This window comes from Dryobates pubescens, chromosome 33 (assembly GCF_014839835.1).
Source record: "Dryobates pubescens isolate bDryPub1 chromosome 33, bDryPub1.pri, whole genome shotgun sequence".
Classification (NCBI taxonomy): Eukaryota; Metazoa; Chordata; class Aves; order Piciformes; family Picidae; genus Dryobates; species Dryobates pubescens.
In genome coordinates, this window is record NC_071644.1 from 9,019,991 (window position 1) to 9,036,692 (window position 16,702).

General features: G+C 63.2%; 1 protein-coding gene across 1 annotated transcript in view; it reads right to left on the reverse strand.

Moving 5' to 3' along the window:
• MEGF6 (multiple EGF like domains 6) overlaps positions 1-16,702 on the reverse strand; it is a 68,574-nt gene that overhangs the window by 17,995 nt on the left and 33,877 nt on the right. Inside the window, exons 4-15 of the mRNA XM_054175698.1 lie at positions 13,505-13,627; positions 9,033-9,158; positions 7,695-7,817; positions 7,216-7,338; positions 4,925-5,062; positions 3,735-3,857; positions 3,055-3,177; positions 2,716-2,883; positions 2,369-2,500; positions 2,160-2,288; positions 814-942; positions 231-365 (exon numbers count right to left, since the gene is read on the reverse strand). Coding sequence (XP_054031673.1) covers positions 231-365; positions 814-942; positions 2,160-2,288; positions 2,369-2,500; positions 2,716-2,883; positions 3,055-3,177; positions 3,735-3,857; positions 4,925-5,062; positions 7,216-7,338; positions 7,695-7,817; positions 9,033-9,158; positions 13,505-13,627 — 1,572 coding nt within the window. The remainder of the gene's footprint in view (positions 1-230; positions 366-813; positions 943-2,159; positions 2,289-2,368; positions 2,501-2,715; positions 2,884-3,054; positions 3,178-3,734; positions 3,858-4,924; positions 5,063-7,215; positions 7,339-7,694; positions 7,818-9,032; positions 9,159-13,504; positions 13,628-16,702) is intronic.

Below are 16,702 nucleotides of genomic sequence, written 5' to 3' on the forward strand. Positions count from 1 at the left end.
AGCCCCCGGCCCCAGCGGTGGCACTGCGGGGGGCGGGAGGCTGGGTGAGCTCCGCCGCCGGCACAGCCAGGTGCTGCGGCTGGCAGCGAGGTCTGATCCGGGCCCCAACAAGAGCTGAGGCCCTCGGGAGGGAAGGGAGCTGAGCCTTCCTCTGGGAGAACGAGGGAGGGAGGGAGGAGGCTGCGGGAGGGAGGGAGGAGGCTGCTCCCCGGCAGCCCGCGGGCACTCACGGAGCTGGCAGCGCTGGCCGCGGTAGCCAGGCTTGCAGCGGCAGGAGCCGTCCCTCTTGTCACAGTCCCGGGTGTTCTCCTGCTCACACTGGCACTCCTCGGAGCACCCAGCACCAAAAGCCCACTTGGGGCAAGCTGGAGGAGAGGGAAGGGGCTGGTCAGCGAGAGACCCATCCTGGCACAGGGCAAGGTGCAGGGGGTTTGGCCCTTCCCAGCACGGCAGCGAGAGAGGAAGGGTCTGAAAATCACCGACCGGCACAGAACGGGTTGGGCTGGAAGGGACCTCCCAGACCACCCAGCTCCAGCCCCCTGCCCTGGGCAGGGACCCCTCCCACCAGCCCAGGTTGCTCAAGGCCTCATCCAGCCTGGCCTGGAACACCTCCAGGGGGAGGGCAACCACAGCCTCCCCGGGCAGCCTGTGCCAGGCTCTCCCCACCCTCACTGCCAAGAATCTCTTCCTCATCTCCCGTCTGTTTCCCCTCTTGGATCTCCAGTCCATTCCCCCTCCTCCTGTCCCTAGGAGCCCTTGTCCAAAGCCCCTCCCCAGCCCTCCTGCAGGCAGGGGGGGTGAGGGCAGCCGTACCCAGGTGGCAGTACCGTCCGTACAGGCCGGGGTCGCACAGGCAGGCGCCGTAGACGCGGTGGCACCGGCCCCGGTTGGCACAGTTGCACTTCTTCCTGCATTGTTTCCCATAAAAGCCTTTGGGGCACCCTAGAAGCACAGAGAGGTCTGGGGGAGGAGCAGCCAGTCCCAGGCTGTGGCTTCTCCCCTGGCAGAGCACAGGAGAACCCTGCAGAGCCCGAGCTGGAGGGTACCAGAGGTGGAGGCGGCGCAGGGGGCTGGAGCTCGGCAGGGGCTGGCTCCTGAGCGGGGATGTGCTGGGTCTGTGCTCACTGAGCTGACACCAAGAGCCACCAGGTCCCTGCAGCAGCTCCACAGGGGACTGCTGCAGCACTCCTGGCCTCGCTTGCTGCCATCCCCAGCCTCAGGAGGTGTCTCCAGGGCACCCACCAGCTCCTGAACTGGTGCCACTGGTCCTGCTACAGCTCTGCCCTGCAGGGCTCTGGGAAGTCACCTTTGTCACACGGGAGACAGCAACCCCCTGGGGACATTCCTAGTGATGGATAATGGTGATAGCTGCACTGGGGAGGGAGTAAAACCACTGCTCCTCCCCTGCTGTGCTGAGCAGCTCCACGCTGGAAGCATGTGGCAGGCAGACAGGCAGCACCAGGGCAGGCAGCACCAGGGCAGGCAGCACCAGGGCAGGCAGCACCAGGGCAGGCAGCACCAGGCAGCACGTGCCTCCTGCCCTGGGACAGCAGCAGAGGACATGACACCCTGGCACAACAGATCACTTCTTCTTGTTCCCTTCCTGTTTGTTCCCTCCAGCCCTCAACCACCTCCTTCCTCCACGAGGAAGAGCTCAGGGTCTCTCTTGTTATCCATTCACATTCTGCTTGGGTCTCCATCAGTAATCACTCCCAGCTGTCCCAGCCCCTGCTCTCAGTCTCTCATTGTCTCACTCTCCCTCTGTGCTTTTAGATTCTCTCCCCCAGACTTTAACTCTTTCAGCTCGTGGAGCCCCCCGCTGAAGCCAGCGCTGCCAGGGCAGCCCATGGCCCTCAGCATCACAGCTCCATGGCTTCAAAACCCCTCCAGGGATGGGGACTCCACCACCAGCCTGGGCAGCTTGAGCCAGGCCTCGACAACCCTTTTGGGGAAGAAATTGCTCCTCGTGCCCAACCTGAACCGCCCCTGGCACAACCTGAGGCTGCTTCCTCTTGTCCTGTCGCTCCTTCCTCGGGAGAGCGCCCCAGCCCCCACCTCACTCCCACCTCCCGCCCCCTACCAGGTCCCAGGGCTGTGGAGAGAAGGAAAGGATCCTCAGCACTGCCCCCCGAGGCCGGGAAGGAGAGCCATGGCCTTACCATCCTGGCAGAGCTCTCCAGCCACGCCGGGCGGGCAGCGGCAGGAGCCGGTGGCGGGGTCGCAGGTGCCACCGTTCTGGCAGCCGCAGCTCTGGCTGCAGTTCCTCCCGAAGGTGCCCTCTGGGCAGGCTGGGGCGAGACAGAGAGAGAGGTGAGGCTCAGCCAGGGCTGGGCAGAGCCTGCTCTGGCTGCCCTGCAGCCTGACTCACTCTGGTTGCAGAGGATGCCAGTCCAGCCCGCGGGGCAGTCGCAGCCGGTGCCCTCCGCGGCGCAGGGGGCTCCGTTCTGGCAGTCCCCACAGGTCAGGCTGCAGTCAGGACCAAAGGTGTGCTCCAGGCAGACTGCAACGAGAGGAGCTGCAGGTGAAAAGCCTTTCCCCAAGGCTGCTCAGCACCTCGGGGGGGGGTTGGTTCCCTGAGTGGGCTCTGTGTGGGCAGGGAAGGGACCCAGCAGGAGCTGTGGCTGTGCTCAGCAAGCACAAACACACCCAGCAGGCTCCGTGAGCTTCCCTGCCAGGCACCCAGAGGCTTTTGCAGCAGGGCTGCCAGATGCCCACCGAATTTTTCTGACAGAGTGTGCTCTCCTCTGGCTTCCACCTCTCCCTCCTCTTCCTCGTAGTCGTCGTCGAAGAGCTGAGTCAGCTCATCCCGCAGGATGGCGACGTGGGGGATGGGGCGGATCAGAGGGCGCCGGCCGTCCAGGGCCTCCACCGTGTCCTCCAGAGCTAGGGAAGCAGCCAGGGAAGCAGGGAAGGGCTTGGGTTGGAAGGCAGCCCCCTCACCGCGGGCAGGGACACCTCCCACCCATCCCAGCTGGCCTTGAGCACCTCCAGGGAGGGACTATGCCGCGGGATGATGGAATCAGAGGGGCAGGGAGGGGCAGGCAGCACACTCACGGACGCAGCTCCTGCGGTCCTCCTCCAGCTTGTAGCCAATGTCGCAGCCACACTGGAAGGAGCCCAGCTGGTTCTGGCAGCTGTGCTCACAGCCCCCATTGCTTGAGGAGCACTCATCCACGTCTGAAAAGGAAGGGGAGCGGGTCCCCCACCCAGGATGGGGCCCGCAGGTCAGCAAGCTGGCTGCTGGCATCACCTCTGTCAGCTGCATGAAGCACAACTGAAGCATCAGGAGAGCGCCCAAGAGATGCAGGGAGCCCTGGGGGTCCAAACAGCCTGTGCTGGGTGTCAGCTCCCACCTGCCACTAACTGTGCAGACAGAGCTGGCCCAGCCTGGGGCTCCACCCGGGGAAGGCTGTGGGAGAGCTCTGGTAGTGAGAACAGCTCCTGAGGAGGAGACAGCTCCACCCTGCAGCTCCTCAAGCCCAACCACTCACCTCAAGCTCCCAACCCCATCCCTGCTGCTTTTCAGTCCCTCCAGGGATGGTGACTCCACCACCGCCCCGGGCAGCCTGTTCCAGTGCTTGAGACCCCCCCCCTCCCCCAGCGTGAAGAAATTGCTCCTCACGTCCAGCCTAAAGCCCCTGGCACAGCTGGGGGCAGCTTCCTGTGGAGCGGAGCCCCTGCTGTGTGCTGCCGGGCTGGGGACGGCAGCCGTGCCCGGGGGTGTCCGTGCTCACCCTCGCAGCCGCAGCCGTCCGTGCCGAGCCTGTAGCCCGCCTGGCAGGCACACTCGTAGCCCCCGGGGTAGTTGTAGCAGTCCTGCCGGCAGCAGTGGGCGCCGCTGGCGCATTCGTCGATGTCTAAGCAGAAAGCAAAGCGCAGGGGAGGTGGCGGCCCCGGCAGGGAGCTCTGGAGATCCAGCCCAAGCCCTCTGCCGGGATGGCACCCGGGTGGGTTTGGGCCGGCTCCAGGGGTAGCTGTGCAGGGCCGGGGGTGCTGGTTGGCATTGCCCTGGGGAGCTGCGAGCTGCCTGCCGGCTGCTGGGCTCCTCCTGCTGCTGCTCCTCTGGCAAGGAGGGAGCTTGCTGCCAGCAGCTCAGCCGGGCAGTGTGGTGCACGGACACAGCTCCTCCTGCTCCCCGTGCTGATGCAGTCGGAGGCTGCTCAGTGAGCACCACAGGGGGATCCTGACTCAGGGTTTGCTCCTCAGGGGGCTCTGATGCAACCTCTAGTGCCTGCCCCACATTCCCAGAGCTGGAGGTGGATCTCTGCCTTACTTCTCCATTAACACATCCTCGATGGAACAGGATGGGGCTGATCTGAGCTTGGCTTGCAGCCACTGACTCCTCCACATCACTCATCCCTCCTTCCTGCTGCTTCCTGGGAGATGGCAGCCAGGCTGGTGCCCTTGGAGCACCATCCCCCCTGGGCATGGGCTGCTGTGAGACAAGTCTCTGTCTGCCAATGCTGCCTTAGGACCCTTTCAGCGAGGCAAAACTGCTTGGTTCTGGAGTCAACAGCTTCTGAGTAGGTCTTGAGGGGAGGTCTGAGGATGTCCTCACAGGATCAGAATGCATGGGGCTGGAAGGGACCTCTGAAGGGCTTCTAACTTCCTGCAGTCACCAGGAACACCTCCAACTAGATCAGGTTGCTCAGGGCCCTATCAAGCCTGAGCTTGGATGTGCCCAGGGGCTGTGGCCTCCACCACATCCCTGAGCAACCTGTCGCGGCGTTCCTCACCCTGAGGGGCTTCAAGCAGAGCAGCACCTCAGCTCCCTTCACTCTGCCCCTGCCCTGCTCCTGGCCTTGCTGCCCTGTTCCTGGCCTTGCTGCCCTGTTCCTGGCCTTGCTGCCCTGCTGGCACAGGCAGCAGCTGACAGGCAGCACCCTCAGCCCTGGGGCACCACGCAGGGAGCTCTGCCCCTTACCGGCGCAGCTCTTGCGGTCCTCCTCCAGCCGGTAGCCGAGGCTGCAGGAGCAGGCGGGGCCGGAGCTGGAGTGGTGGCAGGCGTGGGCACAGCCCCCGTTGTCGGCCTCGCAGCTGTTGACAATCTCCATCTCTATCCCTGCAAGAGGCAGAGGGCTCAGCACCCCCCAGCGGCTGCTGCTCGCTGCCTGGGCCCTGCCCTGGTGCCCAGCTGCAGCGGGCATCTGCAGGGCTCCCGGCCCAGCTCCGTGCGGGCACGAGCAGAGCCCTGCTGAGGAGAGGAGAGGAGACTCGAGGAGAGGAGACTCGAGGAGAGGAGACTCGAGGAGATTCAGGAGAGGAGACTCCAGGAGAGGAGACTCCAGGAGATTCAGGAGAGGAGACTCCAGGAGAGGAGACTCCAGGAGAGGAGACTCCAGGAGAGGAGACTCCAGGAGAGGAGACTCCAGGAGAGGAGACTCCAGGAGAGGAGACTCCAGGAGAGGAGACTCCAGGAGAGGAGACTCGAGGAGATTCAGGAGAGGAGACTCAGGAGAGGAGACTCAGGAGAGGAGAGCTCTGGAGTGGGGAAAGGGATGGAAACAGCTTGGCACAGGCCACTGCTGGGCTGGGAAAGTGCTGTGCAAAAATAAACCCCCGGATCCCAGGCAGCGTCCCAGAGAGCCTCCCAGGGCCAGGCTGACGGAGCAGGCTCTGGACAGCCTCTGAGGCGAGGCAGGCTGCAGACAGAGCTGCTCCCATTCCTGACAAGCTGCAGTGTGTGCTGCCAACCCAGAGGCTGGCTCAGGCTGTGCGAGCACAGAGCTGTCCTGGTGCCAGCCAGCTCTGGGAGCAGCAGCTGAGCAGGGCAACATCCAGATGCCTACAGCTAGGGACGTTCAGTAGGGGCAGAGCTGCAGAGCAGCCTCACAGCTCCTGAGCTTGGCAGGGCTGATGTAAACTGCAGGCTGCTCCATTAAGCTTTCTGCAACCCAGAGGAACTTGTGCCATGGAGCTTTGGCTCAGGCCTCCACCTCAGGAAAATGTTTTCTGCCTAGAAGAACATTTTTGAGCTGGGTTTTGTGTGTGTGTGTTTTTCAGCGTGGTTCGGACCCAAGGAGGACAAAGGAAGGGAGCTTGATGCTTCCCCATGGACCTGTGCATGCCATGAGAGCCTCCCAGCATGGCACAGCCCTCTCCTGAGCTCACAGCACGAGTGGGGTCCCTTTCTCCCTGTCTCTGGTGCCAGCACTAGCAGGCTTTGCATAGGAGGTGCTAGAAGGGGCAGGGAGAAACTTTCCTTCCATGCAGGCTACTCAGATCTGCAGTGGAGCGAGGCACAGCTGCAGAGGCCACACCTGAGCCAGAGTGGGGCTTGTGCTGTCCCTGCTGTCACAACTGACCCTCCAGGTCTCATCTCTTACCAGGGCCCTACCTGGAACCCAAAGACCTGAGCAGCAACAGACCCAAGCACTTTGCTGAAGCCAGAGAGTCATCCTCCCTGCTGGCTGAGGAGGCAGCTAAGGCTCAGAGCCCTCTGCCAGCCTCACCCCAGCAGCTGCAGCTGAATGTGCAGCATCCCTCGGAGCTGAGCTCTGGGGTGGCTTTTGCAGGCAGAGGGAAGGCAGCTGTGCAGGTGCTCAGGCTCCTAATGAGCACTTCAGCAGCCCAGCTCCTCACACTGCTCTGTCTGATGCCTTTTAAGTCCCATCTATGGTCTGCAAAGCCTCCTCCTCACAGCCCTGCTAGGCCCCCAGTGAGAGCTGCAGTAGCTGCACAGGTGGAGCAGCACAGCTTCCAGCACTGCGGCTGCCACAGGGGCTGCCTCTAAGGGGCTGCCTCTAAGGGGCTGCTGGTGGTGACAGCTCCACTTTGGGCTGTCCCTGGGGATGTGTTGGCTGAGGCTGCATGGACAGCCTGGCTCCTTCTTGCACAACCCTGTTTATTTCTTGCTGGGAGCTGAGGCCATCACTTCTCCAGCTCAATTCCTCCTTCAGTCACACATCTGCAGCTGACTGAACTCATCCAGCAGAGCCCCCCCCAGGAGCAGAGCTTGGCCTGCTTGCAGCCAAATGGCTCCACAGAAGTTGCCTCAACCAGCACAAGCTGCTCCCTGGGACCCTGCAAGAGCAGACACTCTGGGGGTTTGTGGTGGGAGAGTCCACAGCCCCAAACCTGCCTGGGGAATGCTTCCAGAAGGGCTTACCCCCAGCTCAGCCTCCCCAGCTCGCAGGGCATGGTGCACAAACACTCTCCTGGAGCAGGCAGCCCACCCCCCACCCCCACCTGGGGGGGTCTGCAGGCAGTACTCACGGTAGCACTGCTTGCCATCTGCCCCCAGCTCGTAGCCAGGGTTGCAGCTGCACTTGAAGGAGCCTTGGGTGTTGAGGCACCGATGTGCACACAGGGCCTGGCCAGCCGCACACTCGTCCACGTCTGCAGGAGAGGAGCAGGCAGTGAGCAGGGCAGGCTGGGGCAGGCAGGCCTCAAAGGGGCACTTTCAGCTGCCCCCAAGTCTTGCCACTGGCTTCTTGCCCCCTGAGCCCTTGGGTCCCCAGTTGTGCTGGTCCAGAGCAAGGCAGGAGCAGAGTGAGGAGTCTGGAGCTACTGCAGAGCTTCCCGGGGAAGGGCGTCCCAGGGAGCTCTCAGTGCTGCTCCGGGCACCTCCAGGCAGAGGTCAGCAGAGCCTCCAGGAGGTTTGTGCCAGCTGCTGATGGTTGCCAGGACTGAGCACTGCTTCCCCCCCCCCGACTCTGCTGCCCCCCAGGAAAGCTGTGCTGTCAGGAGCTTACCCTCACAGCTGGTGTGGTCGGGTGCCAGGCGGTAGCCGGGGTGGCAGAGGCAGCGCGCGGTGCCCCGCTGCGGCTGGCAGAGCTGCGCGCAGCCTCCGTTCCTCTCGGCGCAGGGGTTCCTCACTGCAGGCAGAGCACAAGCAGCCAGCTTGCCTCATGCTGGTCCTGGCACCGTGCTTGCAGCAGGGCAGAGCACCAAGCAGCGGTGCCCAGCGAGGGAGTCTGCAGTCCCTGAAGGGCCCTTGCAGAGGTCAACCTCTGCTGCTCTGCCTCCTGCTCCACCCCAGCAGGAGGACTTGCAGGGTGTGAGGGGCTGCGAGAGGCAGGTCCTGGCCTGGGCAAAACCTCCCCAGCAGGAGCTTGCCGTGGGCAAGCACAGAGCAACTGCCAGGCAAATCTGCTTCAGGTGCTGGTACCAAGATGATGGCCAAGCTCTGCCCTGTGCCAGCCCCGGCCCAGAGCCCTGCCCACTGCTGCATCCCCACTGCCCCAGGTGTTTCCCCTTAGTAACTTCACAGCTAAAGACTTCCCTCCTCCTCCTCCTGCTTCTTGAATGCCAACTGCTCTGAGTGAGGAGCCTGAACTTCTGCTCTCCATCCCCTCTAGCCTCCCTCCCTCCCTCCCTGCCGGCTGCAGCAGGTCAGCCAGGAAGCTGTCTGCGAGCAGGGGGAGCAGGTCCCCTCCTGCTGTGGCACACTGCTGCTCTTTCCCTTTCCCAGCAGTGTGCTTCAGACAGCTCCATTTGTGTTGGCCACACTCCTTCAGCTCTTCCTGGCCCTCCAGAAGGAGCTGCAGGACGTGGCCAGGCCAACAGACCATGCAGTTAGGGCTGGAGAGGAACCTCCAAGCCTGAGCTCTGTGGCAGGCTGGAGACAGGAGCTCAGCAAGGCCAAGGGCAAGGTCCTGCAGCTGGCTCAGGGCAGTCCCAAGCACAGATCCAGGCTGGGTGAGGAGAGGCTGAAAGCAGCCTGCAGGAGAAGGCCTTGGGGGTGTCAGGTGGTGACAAACTCCCCAGGAGCCAGCCCTGGTCCCTGGCAGCCCAGAGCCAGCTGAGTGCTGAGCTGCAGCCAGAGCAGGGAGAGCAGCAGCACAGGGAGGGGATTCTGCCCCACCTGCAGCACTGCCTCCAGCTCTTGAGCAGCCTGCTCTAGCGGGGATTGCCCCTGGCAGGGGCTGGGATGATCCTCAAGGGCCCTTCCAACCCAACCCATCCTATGGGTCTCTGACATCTGAGCCTGCCAGGGTGCACCCCCTGCTTCCCCATCCCAGCTGCCCTGAGGCCAGGCCAGGGAGCAGCTCTGCCTGCCCAGCTCCCCCTCCCATGCCCCAGGGACTCACAGGTGCAGCGTTTGCCATCCTCCTGCAGCTGGTAGCCAGCGCGGCACTGGCAGCGGTGCTGGGCCGGCGTCAGCTGCACGCAGTCGTGCTGGCAGCCACCGTTGTGCAGGGCACAGGAGTTCACAGCTAGGAGGCAAGGGGACAGAGGGTCCATCAAGCAGTGCCATCTGGACAGGGAGGTGAAGGGAACCTCCTGCAGCTCAGCAAGGGCAGGTGCAGGATCCTGCAGCAGCGCCGGCGAGAGGCTGAGCTGCTGGGCAGCAGCTCCGCGGAGCTCAGCCTGCAGCAGGCTTAGGCTCAGCACCAGGACCAGCACCTTCCCCAAAAGGGTTACCCAGGGCTGGAGCAGGCTGCCCTGGGAGGTGGCAGAGTCACTGCTCCTGCAGGGACTCAAAGCAGGTCTGTGTGGCACCTAGGGACAAGGTTTAGTGGCGGACTTGGCTGTGCTAGGCTGCTGGACTGGATCTCAAAGGTCTTTTCCAACCTAAACCATTCCAGGAACTCTCATTTAAAACCTTCCAAGCCCAACATCCCCTCATGAGCCTCTGATTAACTGAAGACCATTTAGGGGAATGGAAGTGGCCCAGCAGGGCCAGAGCTTTGCTGCCATGCCCAGGGCTGGAGCAGAGGCTCTCCCTCTCCACCCCTGGTGCTGGCACCGCTCCCTCTGACCCAAGTGGGAGCCAAAGGCACGGATGCTCCACGTTCCTGCAGAGCTCTGGGTCAGGGCTGCAGGCCTCAGGCTGCAGCAGATGGGTGGGTGGCCAGCTAAAAATACTCTGCTCTGGTAGAGTGCTCAGTCACAGATCCTCCAAAGCAGCCATGAATAATGTGCTGGTTGGAGGGGGGGTCACAGAGGCAGTGCTGCTGCCTGCCAGCGCATTCCATGTGGGAAGAGTCCTGGGCCAGGGTCTCACAACTCGGTGCAGCCTCCCGGCGTGCCCTGAGCGTGCAGCCTGAGCAGCCACCCCCTGCATGCTGCTGGAGAGCTCCTCAGAGTGGGGAAAAACCTCCAAGTCATGGAATGGTTTTGGGTGGGAGAGACCTCAGGAGCTCAGCCAGTCCAGCCATGAGCCCAGCACTGCCCCAGCACCCCCAGCCCTCAGTACCACAGCTCCACGGCTCTGAAACCCCTCCAGGGATGGGGGCTCCCCCACTGCCCTGGGCAGCCTGGGCCAGGCCTGGGCAACCCTCAAGGGGCAGAAATTGTTCCTCATGGCCAGCCTGAGCCTCCCCTGGGACCACCTGAGGCTGGTCCCTCTCCTCCTGTCACTTGCTCCTCGGGAGAAGGAACCTGGCTCCAGCCTCCTTGCAGGGAGCTGTGGAGAGCCAGAGGGAAGGAATTCCACTCCAAAGGCCGGGAAGGATCAGACAAAGCAGAGGAACCCTTGCAGCTGTTGGGGGTTTCCCAGCACAGCCCTTCGAGCCCTGGGTCTCCTCAGCTGGCTCCTCCGGGGCAGCAGCCAGGAGAGCTCCCTGCTGGCCCTGCTCTGCCTCCTGCCCGGGGCTTGGGGTTTGCTTTCTGTCGTTTCTCGCTTGGACTTTGCTGTTTTGCTGCTTTTTTTGAGGTGAGTTGTTTCGGGTTTGGCTGTTTCCAGACCCGCTCCAAAAACCCTTCCCCCTCCCCAGCCGCCCGGGGAGCAGGCTGCCAGCGCCGCGGGGTCCTCCTGCCCCGCAGGCAGCTTGTTGCAATTACAGCTCAGACACGTTTTCCACAGACGATGCTTTGGTGTCTGCAAGAGAGGGCCTCGGCTCCAGCCCTCTGCCTGAAGGGAGCTCAGGGCTGCTGCAGCAACCTCCCTTCCCACCCCTCGTGGTCCTGACCCTCGGGTGCCCAGGGCAGGGGTGGGAAGGAGCTGGCAGTGCTTGGAGCACGTGAGGAGCAGCAGCCTGGCACAGGAGCTGAGCAGAGCTGGGCTCAGCAGGCACCCTGCAGCCTCCCAGGCAGAGCCACTCACCCAGCCTGGGCACCATGAGCAGCTTCACAGCATTGCCTTCACCCCCAAGCCCTGGGGCAGAGGCCCCCTCGCCAGGGCTGAGCTGCCAGGGGAGCATGGAGCTTGCTGCCACCACACCACAGCCTGCAGCTGGTACCACTTGGCCTGGCTCAGGGTCCAGTTTCTCCTCTTTCCCACCCAGGACACCTTTCCTTCAGAGCCAAGGCATCTGCCAGCAGCACCACAGAGGCTGGGAAAGACCTCCAAGATCATCGAGGCCCAGCCAGAACCCAGCTGCCATGTCCTGAAGCAGCACAGCTCATCTGAGCACCCCCAGGGGTGGGCACCCCCCCACCTCCCTGGGCAGCCTCTTCCAAGCCCTGACCACTCCTGCAGGACAGAACTTGTTCCTCATCTCCAGCCTGGGACTCTCTCAGGCCATGTCCTCTCACCCTGTCACCTGGGAGGAGAGACCAACACCAACTCCAGCCTCCTGTCAGGGAGCCCTTGAGGGCGATGAGGTCTCCCTCAGCATCCTCTGGCTAGCACTTAGAGGAGCCATGAGCAGCTGGAGCCAGGCTGCAGCCTGGCACTGCCTTGGGCAGCCTCCCAGGAGGCTGTGGGTGCTGGGGAGCAGCTGAGGAGCAGCTGAGGGACGTGGCAGTGGCCAGGGAGAGGGTCAAGCCCTGCAAGCCCTGCAGGCTCTCAGTACAACGTGTGCAGATGGAAGCCCCTGGCAGCACACCCAGGGGATTACCCTCCCTGCACACAGCCCCAGCCCACCCAGAGGCCCTCTGCTCGCTGCCTGAATCGCTGCTGTGCCTGAGATGTCTCCCTCTGAAGTGCTCCTAGCAGCAGGAGGGATCCTTGGTGTAATCCCCAACTGATTTGTTCCAGCCTCAGCCTGGCTGCAGCGCGCTGGTGTGTGTCAGCTCAGCTCAGCTCAGCTCAGCCCAGCTCTGCAGGCCAGCAAAGGAACTGGCTCAGAGAGAGCTCTCTGCCTCGGGCTGGATTTCAGCTGAAGAGAGGAGAAGGACCTGAAGCTGTCAGCCTCCTGCCATGTGGTTCTGATAAAGGGGGAGGTGATCTGGGGACGTCCAGTGCCTCCTTGTGCTCTGTCTCACATTCAGCAGGGCTGGCTGCTGCTTTCCTCCCTGCCTGCTCTGCTACATCCATCACTGCCTTGCTCTGTGTGCCCAGCAGAGGCACAGCAAAAGGATCATCCCTGGGAGTGCCTAAGGCCAGGCTGGATGAGGCCCTGGGCAAGCTGGGCTGGTGGGAGGTGTCCCTGCCCATGGCAGGGGGTTGGAACTGGAGGATCTTTAAGGTCCCTTCCAACCCAACCCCTTCTGGGAGTCCATGAATGCTGCACAACCAACCTGCAGCAGCAATGGAAGTCCCAAGATCCATGAGGAAATCCCTCCCAAAGGCTTCTCTCAGCCCCACAAGCCACAGCTGCCAGCCAGCCAGGGGCACAGAGCTGCACCACCCCCCTGGGAAGCTGCCTCTGGAGGTGCCTGAGGAGCTCCTGCCAGGTTCTGCTGGGGCTTTGTGCCCTGCTTGGCCATCTGCAGCCCCCAGCCCAGAGGTGCCAGCACCTCCCAAGGCTGGGAAGCCATCAGAAGGGAGCAGCAAAACATTTATGGTTCTCCAACCCCCTTGATGCCTTCAGGAATAAACCAGGACTTGACTTGGCCAGCAGCAGCTTGGAGCGAGGGTTCAGCCAGAGGCTGGAAAGCACCAAGCCACCCCAAGTCCACCCTTAGGAGCAGAGCTCCTCACCCCTGCCTGCCCTGCCAGGGTTAGCAGCCACCAGGCTCCACAGGGAATTGTGGAGCATCCCACCCCAGGCCTCCACTGAAGCCTTTGTGGGGAGAGAAAGCATCCCAAGAATTCCCTCTGTGGTTCTACAGACCTCAGCTAGAAGCTTCCTGACAATTGTCCTCCTCTGCCTCCAGAGTGCCTCCTGGCCAGCTCTGCTCACTGGGGCTGCCAGCAGCTTCCCCAGGGCTTCCCAAAGCCTGCCCCAGCTCCAAGCTGCAAGTCTGCCCCAGCCCTGCCCCAGCTCCTCACCAGTGACCTCCTCTGAGCCAAGGGCAGACAGCTCTGGAGCAGAGGCAGTGGGTGGCAGAGTCTCTCTGGCTCCAGGTCTCTCTATTCCTGGGGAAACTTCTTTGGTGTGAGGGTTCAGAGCCCTGGAGCAGGCTGCCTCCAGCAGCTCTCCCTGAGCCTCCTCCCCTGAGTGGCCTCCTGCAGTGTGGTGGCCGTGGCACAGATGCCAGCCCCGTGCTGGGGCCCAGCAGGAGCAGGGGGCTGCTGCTGTTCAGCTCCCAGGTGGGGAGAAGCCTCCTGGTGCTGTGCTAAGGATTTCCCCAGCAGCTCTCCCCCCAGCCCCTGCTGCCCCGAGCCAGCCTGTGCCTGGCCTGGGCAGGCTGCCGGGGGGGCAGGGGGAGCAGGAGGGGGCAGGAGGGGACAGGGGGGGGCAGGGGGGGGGCCGGGGGGGGGGCAGGGGGGGGCAGGAGGGGCAGGGCTCACCCAGGCAGGTCCTGCCGTCGGCGTGCAGGCGGAAGCCTGCCCTGCACTGGCAGTAGTAGGAGCCCAGGGTGTTGACACATCTGTGCTGGCAGCCCCCGTTGTGGACCTGGCACTCGTCGGCATCTGCAGGAGGAAAGGAGAACAAAGCCTCAGGGCAGCTGCCCAGCACCACTCCCCTCTGCTGGCTGCAGGGGTGAGGGAGCAGGCTCCAGGCTTGCCCTGGCAGGGCCCCGGCAGGACGAGCAGGGCAGCGGCAAAGCAACCCCCAGAGCATCCTGTCTGGCCCTCAGCACGCACCAGCCTTCGTCCCCCTCATCCTCCTCCCCTCACAGGCCTTACTTTGCACTGCCTTACTCTGTGTGTGCTGAAAGCAGGCTGGGACAGGGCCTCTGGCACAGGCAGGTGCTGCAGTCCCCATCCCTGGAGGGGCTGCAGGGATGTGGTGCTGGGGGAGGTGGTTGAGTGGCTCAGCAGCAGTGCTGGGGCTGGGAGCTCTGGCTGAGTGCTTGGGCTTGAGGAGCTCAAAGGCCTCTTCCAGCCTCTGTGGTCCTAAATGGCAGAGCTCTGCTCCCCAGCTCAGCTCAGCCCAGCTCTGCTGTTCCCCATCCCAGCTCTGCTCCCCAGCCCAGCTCTGCTCTGCTCCCCAGCCCAGCTCTGCTCCCAGCTCCATGAGCAGAGGAAGCCTGGAAGCAGGGAGGCAGAGTTCCTGCAGCTAGGAACATGCCTGGCCAGTGGAACTGTGCATCCCCAGCTGGTGAGGCTGCAGGTCCTCGAACAAAAGGCACTCCCTGAGCCAGAGGAATCTCCTGCCAAGTGCTGAGTGATCTTTCAGAGCCGAAACAGGAACCAGCCCCTGAGCTCTTGGTACAGAGTGCTGTGCTGTTAGCCAAGCCCTGAGAGCAGGGGGGGAGCCTGCAGCCTGCCATGGACAGGCAGCTTCACTCCTGCTCCACAGAGCCCAGAGTGCCTGCAGGAGCTGGGAATCACTTCCAGAACCAGGGGAGATGTGAGGACATGCTGCTAACCCAGATGTGTGGCAGGAGCTGTCAGAGGCAATTTCAAGACTCTGAGGCAGAAGCCTCCTCCAGATGCCTGCCCTCAGGAGCAATAGGGATGGCCAGGGGTGCCCCATGGCCCTGCCCCATGGCCCTGCCCCATGGCCCTGCCCCTCCTGGGCCTCCAGGGGCACAGGCACAGCCTGGCAAGGGCCAGAGAGCTCTTCCAGGCTGAGGCAAGCAGAGAGCACTCCTGCTAAGAGCAGGAAGCCAGCCAGCAATTCCTCTTCCCTGGGGAGAAAGCTTCAGGAGCTCAGTGGCCAGGAGCACTTCTGTGTCCTTCCTGCACTTTGTGAGGAGCTCCTCAGCTCACTCAGCTCTTCCCTGCTGGCACAGCCACAGCTGAGCCCTGAACCAGCACCTTTCCATCAATGACTGTTGCTAATGAGATAAAGAAACACTTCCTCAGTGAATCACAGCAGGGTGTTGCCCTGGACTGTGTCTTTGCAAGCCAGCAGTGCCAAAACCTGCTCCAGCCCTGCCCAGAACCTGCTCCCTGCCTGGAGCATCACCCAGCTCCCCCTGCTCTGCTGCTGCCTTCTCACCTGCCTGCAGCTGAGCCTTGTGCTGGAGAGGCAAAGGGCACCAAAACCCACAAGGCAGGGAGCAATGCAGCCCTGAGTGGAGCCAGAGCTACCCAAGGCAGGGAGCAATGCAGCCCTGGGTGCAGCCAGAGCTACCCAAGGAGCAATGCAGCCCTGGGTGCAGCCAGAGCTACCCAAGGAGCAATGCAGCCCTGGGTGCAGCCAGAGCTACCCAAGGAGCAATGCAGCCCTGGGTGCAGCCAGAGCTACCCAAGGCAGGGAGCAATGCAGCCCTGGGTGCAGCCAGAGCTATCCAAGGAGCAATGCAGCCCTGGGTGCAGCCAGAGCTACCCAAGGAGCAATGCAGCCCTGGGTGCAGCCAGAGCTACCCAAGGAGCAATGCAGCCCTGAGTTCCTACACTGAGCTCCTACAGAGAGGAAGAGGAGCAGGGTGCTGAGGTGGAACTCAAGCTGGCAGTGATGCTCTCCCCAGAGCAGCCCAAAGCCAAACCAGCTCCCAACAGGGGGGTGGAAAAAGTGCTGTGTCCTGAAGCTGTCAAAGCAGCCAAAGCACTTCCCTCTGCCAGGCCTTGGCACAGCCTGGGTGCTGCAGAGCCCCTGCTGATGCCTGCACCCTGCAGCTCCACAGCCTGGAGCTGGCTGGCCTGGTTGGCCACCTCCCAGAGCAGATCAGCCAAGGTCTGGAGGGAGGGTGGCACAGGGGAAGGGCATCAGCATTGCCACAGGGCCAGGGGCAAGGTGGTGTCCCTGCCTGGCACGGTGCCCACTCCATCCAGGCACTGCAGCCCAGGGTGGGCTCTGGGCCTCCCAGGGGGCTGGGGGCAGCCTGGGCACAGCTTGCCAGCAGGACACAGCCAGCTCCTGCCTCATGCTTTGCATCTCTGCTCCTCGTTTGATTAACATCTCTGAGGGCAGCACCAGCTATTAACACCCAGGGCTGGCAGGAGGCAGCTGGGGAGCAGGAAAAGTGGAGTCTGGGAAGGGTTTAGAGAGGGTAATAAAGTTCCTTTGGCCTGAACTGCAGTGGCTGCTCCCCTGCTGCCCTGAGCTGACACCACTGGGAGCTGGGTGGCCAAGGAGGTTTGTGCTGCCTCCAGCAAGCTCCTTCCTGCCACCCCACAGCTCAGGCTCAGGAGCTGCCCAGCTCCTCTCCAAGTGCCTCTTCTTCCCCCTTTGTCTTTGGCCACCCTCTGAAGCTCTGGGATGCCAGAGGGCTGTCCCCATCCCAGAGGCTCCCTGCCCCAGCCCACCTTGCCCTGGGGAAGCAGCCAGCCCTTCCTCACCCCCCTGCAGGAGCAATGCTCCCCTGGGAGCCCACCACAGCCCCCCTGCAGCCTCCTCCTGCAGCAGCAGAGAGAGCTGGGGACAGGAGCCACGGCATGGTGTGACCAGCACCACCTCCCAGCCCTGGCACCCCTGATGGGGGGGCAGCAGGGTCACCCCCCCAGGAAATGTGAGCTTTGTGCCCCTGCAAACAGCACAGAGCCATGGAAGGGCTTGGGAGGGAGCCTGCAAGGCCACCTGGCCCAAGCCCTCTGCAGCCAGCAGGGACCTCTCCAAGCAGAGCAGGCTGCCCAGGGCCACATCATCCAAAGGCT